Source organism: Lytechinus variegatus, chromosome 1, assembly GCF_018143015.1.
Source record: "Lytechinus variegatus isolate NC3 chromosome 1, Lvar_3.0, whole genome shotgun sequence".
NCBI lineage: Eukaryota > Metazoa > Echinodermata > Echinoidea > Temnopleuroida > Toxopneustidae > Lytechinus > Lytechinus variegatus.
In genome coordinates this window covers 36,470,797-36,479,966 of record NC_054740.1, presented here as the reverse complement: position 1 = coordinate 36,479,966, position 9,170 = coordinate 36,470,797, and the positions used below count along the sequence as shown (strand labels likewise).

The 9,170-nt window shown below is 35.7% G+C and overlaps 1 protein-coding gene across 1 annotated transcript; it reads right to left on the bottom strand.

The window, feature by feature from the left end:
* Nucleotides 1-4,141: 4,141 nt before the first annotated feature.
* Nucleotides 4,142-8,851, bottom strand: LOC121413024 (bombesin receptor subtype-3-like). Its single transcript, XM_041605791.1, has 2 exons — nt 8,352-8,851; nt 4,142-7,896 (listed from the first exon to the last, which is right to left on the bottom strand). Exon 2 carries the CDS (start codon nt 7,591-7,593, stop codon nt 6,259-6,261), a length of 1,335 nt encoding a protein of 444 aa, XP_041461725.1. The 5' UTR covers nt 7,594-7,896; nt 8,352-8,851; the 3' UTR covers nt 4,142-6,258.
* Nucleotides 8,852-9,170: the final 319 nt, after the last annotated feature.

The following is a 9,170-nucleotide window of genomic DNA, read 5'->3' as shown; positions in this document are numbered from 1 at the left end:
CAAAAAAAAATCATGTAATCCCCGAGCTCATTTTCATATAGATTAATTTTTGAAGCTGTTTGATTCGTTATGATATATGTTACAAGATGATGTGTTGGTACTTATCCCTCATGAAAGTTTAATCAATCGAGTGATTAATATCTCCTGTCTGCTCACCCCCCCCCCCCTCTCTCTCTCTCTCTCTTTCTCTCCCAATAACTCACGTGTTTTCCAGTGCATATCTATCCCTCCCTTTCCAGAGATGCAAGTTTCGATGGTGATGAAAGTACCCGATGATTTAAAAAATAAAAATATGCTTTTCTTCTGACAAGTGCGAAGTGCTTTTTTCGCAAAAGCCATCGTTTTGCTGGTCCCTTTTATAGAAAGAAAAGTAACTTTACATAATCGCTATCCTGCTTAAATCACTATGAATTGTAATACATGATCAAAAGGTTTTGGTTACATATTTTGATTTTAAGAACATGTACAATGAATCATCTATGATTATGCTTCTCACACTATGCTCCCCCCCCCCCCCGGCCCCCTCTTCCCACTTGCGAACCAGATTTCAACCGAAATAGCATTTCTTCTCGATTTTTAAAAAAAAATGATGATTCGAACTGTAGTTATTAGCATTATTATGGTGTTTGATATTTAGGGTCCTCTCGTCTGAATGTAACCATCCGATTTTAAAACAAAGAACATCATTCTTCTAGGAAAATGGCACAATAATTGTGATTTCACTTTTTCACTAGTTAACTTGATAGACGTGTAATCTTCATGATCATACAATTGCAATACTACTTCTGCTAATACTACTAAACTATTACTACTACTACTACCACCACTACTGCTGCTGCTGCTGCTGCTATTACTACTTGTCTACTACTACTACACTTTCTGCAAGCAAATCTACATATAAAAGCTTGTAATAAATACTTTAACTACTTGTAAAAATAATTTAAATTATCTTTTTTATTATTATTCAGTAATTACATTTGACTAAACCCAGGACCAATTCAATTAAATTCATAGGTATGGATCACAAGTATGGCAGCGGTATTTTCGCTGTAAGCAACTGCTCATTAATTTTCAAAATCTTATTTTGTAATTGTAAAATTTTCCTCAAGAAATGATCCACAAAACATTGCATCGAATTCTATAATTTTTAAAAATGCAAAACATATAATAAAACACTTTCTAGATGTTAGCTTGATTGCTTTGCTTCCTTTCATTGTGAAACATTGGGATTAATCCGAAGACGTAACAGAAAGCCTCGTTTTCACGAGAGCTAATCTAAATTTCAAACATGCCCATTCTCATAACATACAAAATTTTGACCTGTTTAAATAGTGTATATACAGTCATCATAATTCTTTGGTGAATCCAAAAACACATCAACTTAAAGATCTCGTTACTTCTGCCAGTTCACTTTCCAACCAGAATTTACTATGAAACAGATTGTCAGCTTCTCCTAGCTCGCTTATTCCGCTAACACGTGAGGCTGTTTTGAAAAGGTTCTTCAAAAAAAGGATAACTTTGGGTGGGCTTGTGATTTGTCTGTCGTAAACAAATATAAGGTTCAAGAACCATTTAAGAACAATAACGTTAAAGTAATCTACTTCAACATCGCACCATTCACTTGAATACCATTAAAATAGAGAAAACAAACAATCATTACGACATCAAGTCAAAGTTAAGATGTCTACATTCTATCAGGTATACCTAGACATCTTCAGTTGTTCGGGGCATTTAACTAATGTCATCGAAATATACACAACAAAAAAAGTAAGTCCCCCCCCCCTGAACAAACATCAATAATTTCCGAACCAATGCGAGTTTTTGATATATTTTTACATGAGCGTGTAGGTAATTTTATAAGCTTCCCTCTGAGTAAATGTTTTGAACGTATTTTACGTCATGCTTCAGTTAGCACCGCAGCAATGTCGTTTGGCAGTAATGTTTATCAACCTATGGGCAAAATTCTGTGCAAAAATGAAATCGATTTGTTTATTCATGAATGAGTGAGCACGCATCAAAATGAAAATAATGGGTATTTTCAATGTCACAGACTCATTTTAAAGGGTAATAAGTTAAATATTGGGGCAAATTCGGTTTCAAATGTGACTTTAATTGCTGTTGTTTTTATCATCCATAATTTCTATCACCACACAATTTCCGAACTTTTAACATTTTCATGGTTGAGCGAGCACATTCGAAAACTTAGGAATAAATACTCTTTATACAGCATTAATGAATTCTTTTCCTAACAAAATCTCATGATCAGTTTAATTTATGGACAAATCAGGGGTGGATCCAGAATCTAAAAATGGGGGAGGGGTCTATAATCGGGGTAGCCACCAACATTTTAAAATTTTAATAAGACCTTACTTGTTGTAGAGGATACTACCAAAAACTCCTATGAAGATATGTCACAATTCAGGGGCCGCGGAACGGTTTTCAAAGTGTGGGGGAGGTGCTGAGCCAAAAGTGGGGGGGGGGGTGGGCTGACCATGCAAAAAAATCACAATCGTATGGTCAATTTTACATTTTTGTACATGCTTTTGGAAAAGAGTGGGGGCCCCAGTCCACCCCCCCCCCACCCTGCTTCTGCGGCCCCTGCAATATTGTGCCCACTCAACCATGAACATACGATATCAAAATTGTGTGTGGAGTGGCTAAATGATGGATAGTAAAACAGCATCAACACCATAAAATTCACCTCTACTGCCCAACTTTGTATTTGCACAATCTGAAACACGACTCTTGTGACTTTCAAAAATTGTCATTTTTAATTCAATATTTTATTATTCATGCATGACTCAACCGATCATTCTTTTTTTCCAGGAGTTGCTTAATGAGTGTAGAAAACGACCTACGAAATATCATATCTCAAAATAATTCCCTTCAAAGGTTACAGCAATTTGATTTAGGGGGGACTTACTTTTTTGTTGTGTATATATACGCCCCAACACTTGGCAAATTTCGTAAACTTTCTCAAGATATTCTTTGTCTGTGTCTCCATGCAAGAAATTTGAAAATATTTTAATGAGAAATTTATTTCTCCTTTCATTGTCCGCCCATTTTGCTATTTAGGATTGTCGTTTAGAATTGTAGTTACGTATAGACGTCACTGCCAACTAATTTCGAAAAGCCCCGAACCAAGATATACAATCGCACATTTTTCCTAAGTCGGCACATGTAACAGGAGTTCGTGGATAGACCTATATCGGGTTTTTATTTTTGCATCTTCGTGAAAATCAATTCAATTATTTTTTTTCTTTTATCGTCTTAATCGAGGTATTTATTCACAATAACATGTACATATATATATATATATATATATATATATATATACAAACAATATATTTTTAATCAATTCAATTCAACAATTTTTTGAATATCAATTTTTTTTTTAAATTCCGAACCTGCTTTTTTTACATAAACTTACTGAATAAATAATCATAGTAAGCTTGAATTCAATCCATAAAGAATTCGCATCGTGTCTTTTTCCTTTGAATATGCTTTTTATATAATTTCGATAAATAACAAATTGAGCAATAACACAAAATAGATTACACATAACATTGCTGGAATTCTGCAGATCATAACCTATAATCAATGTTTTTTTTCATCTATAGAAATAGCAATCTTGAAAATATAATAAACCAACCTTCCTATAATTTTCCGAAAAAAACGAACATAATTACAATACAGTATGAAATTAAAAGTGGTATCAACTTCTCCACAAATGTTACATGTGTTGCTTTCTAATACATGTCACTCAAATAAACTGTCTCTTAAAGTTAAAATCTTGTTCAAAAATTTAAAACTAAATTGTCTTATTCTGTTATCAAGAATAAAATGCAACTTGAAACAAAATACATGGTTCCAATTAAAGGAAATTGGTAATGAGAAAAGATTAGACCAAAAACAAGAAAAATACAATGCCTGGTTCTTCCGATACCTCCGAACACAATAAAGAATGTATCTTTCTTGTAGGTAAGAAATCTAGAGTTGTTTGTACTCCACTTTTTAATGAAATTAAAATTCGTTCACTTTTTTATTTAAGTAGATAATTTTCCTTAAACAACTTACTCAACCAATAAACAGGAACAGACTTTTTTTAATTGAGCATATTCTAAATCAAATAAAAGCTGGGAAGAATAGACAGATTTATTCAAAATATTTGGAGCGAACCAATGACGAGTTCTTATAACATCTTTTTACCTTAATTATACCTGCATGCTTCCATTTCTCAAATACCAACATATGTTAATTTAAAGTTATATTGCTGTTATTCAAAATGTTTTCATTACCAAAATATCTTAACTTAGACCCGCTACAAAAAATATCATAGTAAAAACTAGGTATATTTGCTTTTGTACAAAGAAAATTTATATCTTTTGTTGATATTTTTTATTCAAAACATAAAGTAATTTCACCAATCTTGATAACCAATAATTAAAAAGAAATTTCTAACAACGTTCGCTTTGTTCTAACAACTTGCCTATCCACGAAATCTTAAGCGATTCCATTTCTTATTCTAAGTGGACCACACCAAGACCACCTTCGTTTGTTTTATTTATACAGACATTTCTTTTAACTCTTATTTGAAGAATTCTAAATAAAATTATATAACATTTTATTTAGAGATTTGATATTTTTTTCCAAAAAATGTTAGATTTCTTAGTTTCCATACTCTAATAATATTTTGTACCTTATCTAGTTTATTTTGCCAATTACTATATTCAACATCTTTCTCATTTTTCCAACATATATACCTAAATATTTTATCGCTTCTTCAGTACATTCTATTTGTCCGGGTGCAAATTAATCCTTGGCCCAGCATTTGAACCAAATAGTATTAATTCTTCCATCAAAATAGAAAGAAAATTTTTATTTTTCATAAATATAGTTGTATCATCCGCAAATTGGGATATTTCTACTTTTACTTGATCATCATTCATCTAAGAGATCGGTAAATTGAGACCTCCAATTTTATGATTCTGTTTAATTTTTCGTCACCAAAACTTCTGCAGCAATAATAAAAAGTAGTGATGCGAGGGGCACCCCTGTCTTACACCTCTTTTAATTGAACAATTTCAGAGATCCAGCCATGATTTAACACACGGCCTTTTACATCGATTGAATCCACTGAATGAATGAATTTCCAAAATTTAATCTTTTTAAAAAGTAAAATAGACATTCATGACTTATATTGTCACATGCGTTTTCAAAGTCCAAAAACATAATTATGCCCGGGGCTTTTATGCCCTCATAATGATTAATTATATCTTGCACCAGACGTATATTTTCGGCTGATCGGGAGATACAATGCCCGTTATTACATTTTGTAGTCGTTTGGCAAGAACTTGTGCAAGAATTTTGTAATCGACATTTAGGATTGATATTGGTCTCCAGTTATGAATAATGTTTTTATTTCATTTTTTAAACAATAACGCCAACATGGCCATGTTTTGACTTGGAGACAATTGCTGCTTTCTATGTCCTTCATTTAAACTGTTACTTAACATATCTATTATCTTGCTCCAAAAAACATTTATAAAACTCGACTGTTAGGCCGTCGTTATCTGGTGATTTATTATTCTGCATTCTTGACAGAGCCTCAGCACATTTCTTTTCGGTTATATGACCTTCACAACTCGATGCTTCATTTTCATTTAAGATTTGCATATTTGTATGAAATGAATATTTTTCGAACTCCAAATCACTATTACAATTAAGGTATTTAAATACATCATCATAATATTCACGTAATCTCTGTAATATTTTCACCTTATCATTGATGGTTTTACCTTGTATTCTATAGGCAATCAACTTTTTTTCCGTTTCTTTTTTCAAGGCCAAGAAAGTACTTTGTTGATTTTTCACCTTCCTCCAAAATCAATTGAATTATGTGCCTTTCTGAGTCACAAGTTATTTAGCTTCATGATTTATATTAAAACCTCGACACTAGCTCTTAAGGAGCTTAGAATAGTACACGCCATAATGCTACGTACGTGATGATAGAACATACATATTCTATTAATCCAAATGTTTCCTTCTATATAACATCCCACACTGTAGATCAGATATTAAATTATATCATGATCATGCATGGCAGCAGTTGGTAAGAGCATGGACATATTACTCAGAGTATAGGTCCATGGTGAGAGGGGCGTGGTATACATGCCTCGTCACGCATATCTTAGATAATCAATCCTTCCTTCTAAATCGATTAACTGCAGTACACCCAATACTGATGTCATGGCACAATCAGACACCATCTTCAAGGATGCACCTAGGACAACGAAGAACCTGCTCTTCTTCTTTTTGGCAATACTTGTCCATTTTATCCATTTGCACCTCACAGGATTCACGGGTTTCCTTATGGCCAAGGACCATATTCCTGTGGCTGTTCAGGGTGTTGCTGACGTGTTGTTGGGTGAGAGCTGTATAGGTACGCCCGCTTTGACTGCTCTCTTGGCCTTCACGGTGCGCCACAAAGCACGTCATCTTGCGGACAAAGTGACGCCGGAATGACGAGCTCATGGCGTAGAGGATGATGGGGTTGATGCAGGAGGCGAAATAGTACAACCCTGATCTGCTGGCGCGAAAGAGGTACATAGACCTTGTGCCAAATACGTAGAAATCGAAGAAAAATAGGAACCATGAATAGTAGATGTAATGAGGCAACCAGCAAAGGGAGAAAACCAAGGTGATGACCATGAGATTGATGGCTACCCGGACTCTTGCGTTGTCGGTACCGGATGTGCGAATCTCCTTCCGCAAGAGGTGTCTCGCGCAGATTCCGTAGAACACCGTCATGCAGAGGACGGGTACGACGTACAGGAAAATCAACTGAAACATGAAGTAAATCCGAAAGGAGAGCTGCTCGTATGGATAGGTGCATCTCTCGGACGCAGACTCCGTTGCCGAGACTGCGTAGGCGCCGAAGGTACTCGCAAGAAGCCAGATGAAGCCGCACACTGCGGATGTCGTTCGTAAGCTACGGACCATCCTGAACTTCAGCGGAATGACGATGGCACAGTACCGTTCGATGCTGATGGCCATGAGGCTGAGGGCCGATACGGCAAATGAAGTAAAGTATGTGAAATGATTAAGATGGCACAACCATGGCTTCTGTTTATACCCCGGGACAACGGCAACCACCAGCTGAGGGATCATTGAGAATGCTAAGAAACAAAGGTCCCCTATCGATTGATTCGTTAGGAGCACACTCGGGGGTGTTCGCAGGTCCCGGACAGTCGCTACCAGCCATATCAAACTGGTGTTAGCGATCATGCCAATGATAAGGACAGCGAATAAAAATCCAATGTACAGAGCCTTGTTTATGGGCGGATTAGCAAACGGAGATGTGGTGTAGTTGTCCATGGTGCCATTATCTATATAGTCCATCTTTGTGGAAGTTATCGGAAGAAAACGAATCCCCGATGTGATGAACGATGTGAACTGCAATCGATAAAGTGTTTGAAGTATGATGTTATTCTCAGGCAAAAATAACAAACATATTGCAATTTTGTTAATTTTCACACGTAAGTCATTTATAACGTTCGCAAGGAAATACGTTTTGCAAGGAAATTTGATCATATATTTGAATAAACCTCTTACAAAAACAAACAACTCGTTTATCCAATCAACATAGTTAATGAAGTGACGGTGATAGATAATTTACGGTTATCTCACATCCTCCACCATTCACCAGAATGTTCCTTTCGTGCTCCATGGATCAGACTGCCGTCGATCTGTCGCTATAGCTTCCTTTGCTCAAGATTCATCGCAGTCGTTTATTGTCAAGGAAACATGTACAAACACACTCCTTACGTCACGACTCTCGGTTTAAAGAAGAAGTTAAATCCCGAATGTCTTGTTAAGTACTCCACTTACTAGCATCTGTTTACGTGAAACAAAAGTGATATATAAATGACATTAGATTCAAAATAGATCATGTTGATTTCTAGGTGAACAAAATATCGTTTGAGAAAAGTTCTGATGTCACAGACCCGAAATAAAAGAAAAACATGTCGGATCTGACGTCAATTGTTCTCATCATCACCGTGTCAAATGAATAACTACTGTCATCGGGTATTTCGCAATAAATTCAACGGGCTTTTCTTCTACACACGCACACATACACCCACTCCTCAAAGCGTGCTCCATATCCACAAACATAAGCAAATCATTCTACCCCCCCCCCTTCTCATTATTTTGTTTTACACTCACTCTTCACTTTTAGATTTACCATTGTGTAGAGGGTAAGGAAAATCGAGAATCTTCCTTTTTAAATTATATTGATGATGTCGGGGACATCTACTTCACAAGAAAAATGTAATCGATGAGATACTCACTCTTGAATACTGTTGTATATGTCTCTCTGTTGAGAAGTGGTGTTCTTATTAGACGATGTCCTATCTAGTTTCATTTATGGTTTTACTACGTATTGTGTCCTTTGAGAGTTCAACTAGAATATGTTTTCCCGAAGGACATCATCTGTATATTGTCTTATATGTCGTTGGCTATGTCCTTTATAATTCGTATCCTCCATCGTATGGTGTCCTGCAAAGATGTCCTATATGGTGTCATGCAAAGGTGTCCTATATGGTGTCATGGAAAGGTGTTCTATATTGTGTCATTCTAAAGTGTCATATATGGTGTCCTGCAAAGGTGTCCTATATGGTGTCCTGCAAAGGTGTCCTATATGTTGTCCTGCAAATGTGTCCTATATGGTGTCCTGCAAAGATGTCCTATATGGTGACTGTGTTGCCCTTTGTAGTGTCCTGCAAGGGCAAACAACGATCTATGCGATATCATATCCAATGATTTCCTGCGAATCATGTCCTACATGTCCTAGTCCTCTGTTATGATGTCCTGTGATGAGAATGAGAGGAAATAAACAACATGAAAGTCCAGGGACGATAGGAGGTACTAAAATGTAAGGCATACTCACTCTTAAAATGGTATTTAATGTTGGCATGCATTATAAAACGAAAGAGTTAAAATGACTATTACACTACCGGGTGCGATTGATACGTGTAGTGAAATATAGTAGGTTATAGTCAGAAATGACTCCTTTTCCTGTTTAAATCCAATTAGAAAATTACTGGGGAAAAAATTAAATCGGGGACTAGACCAGTTCACCTTTTCATTTTGTCATGTTCATCTAAACT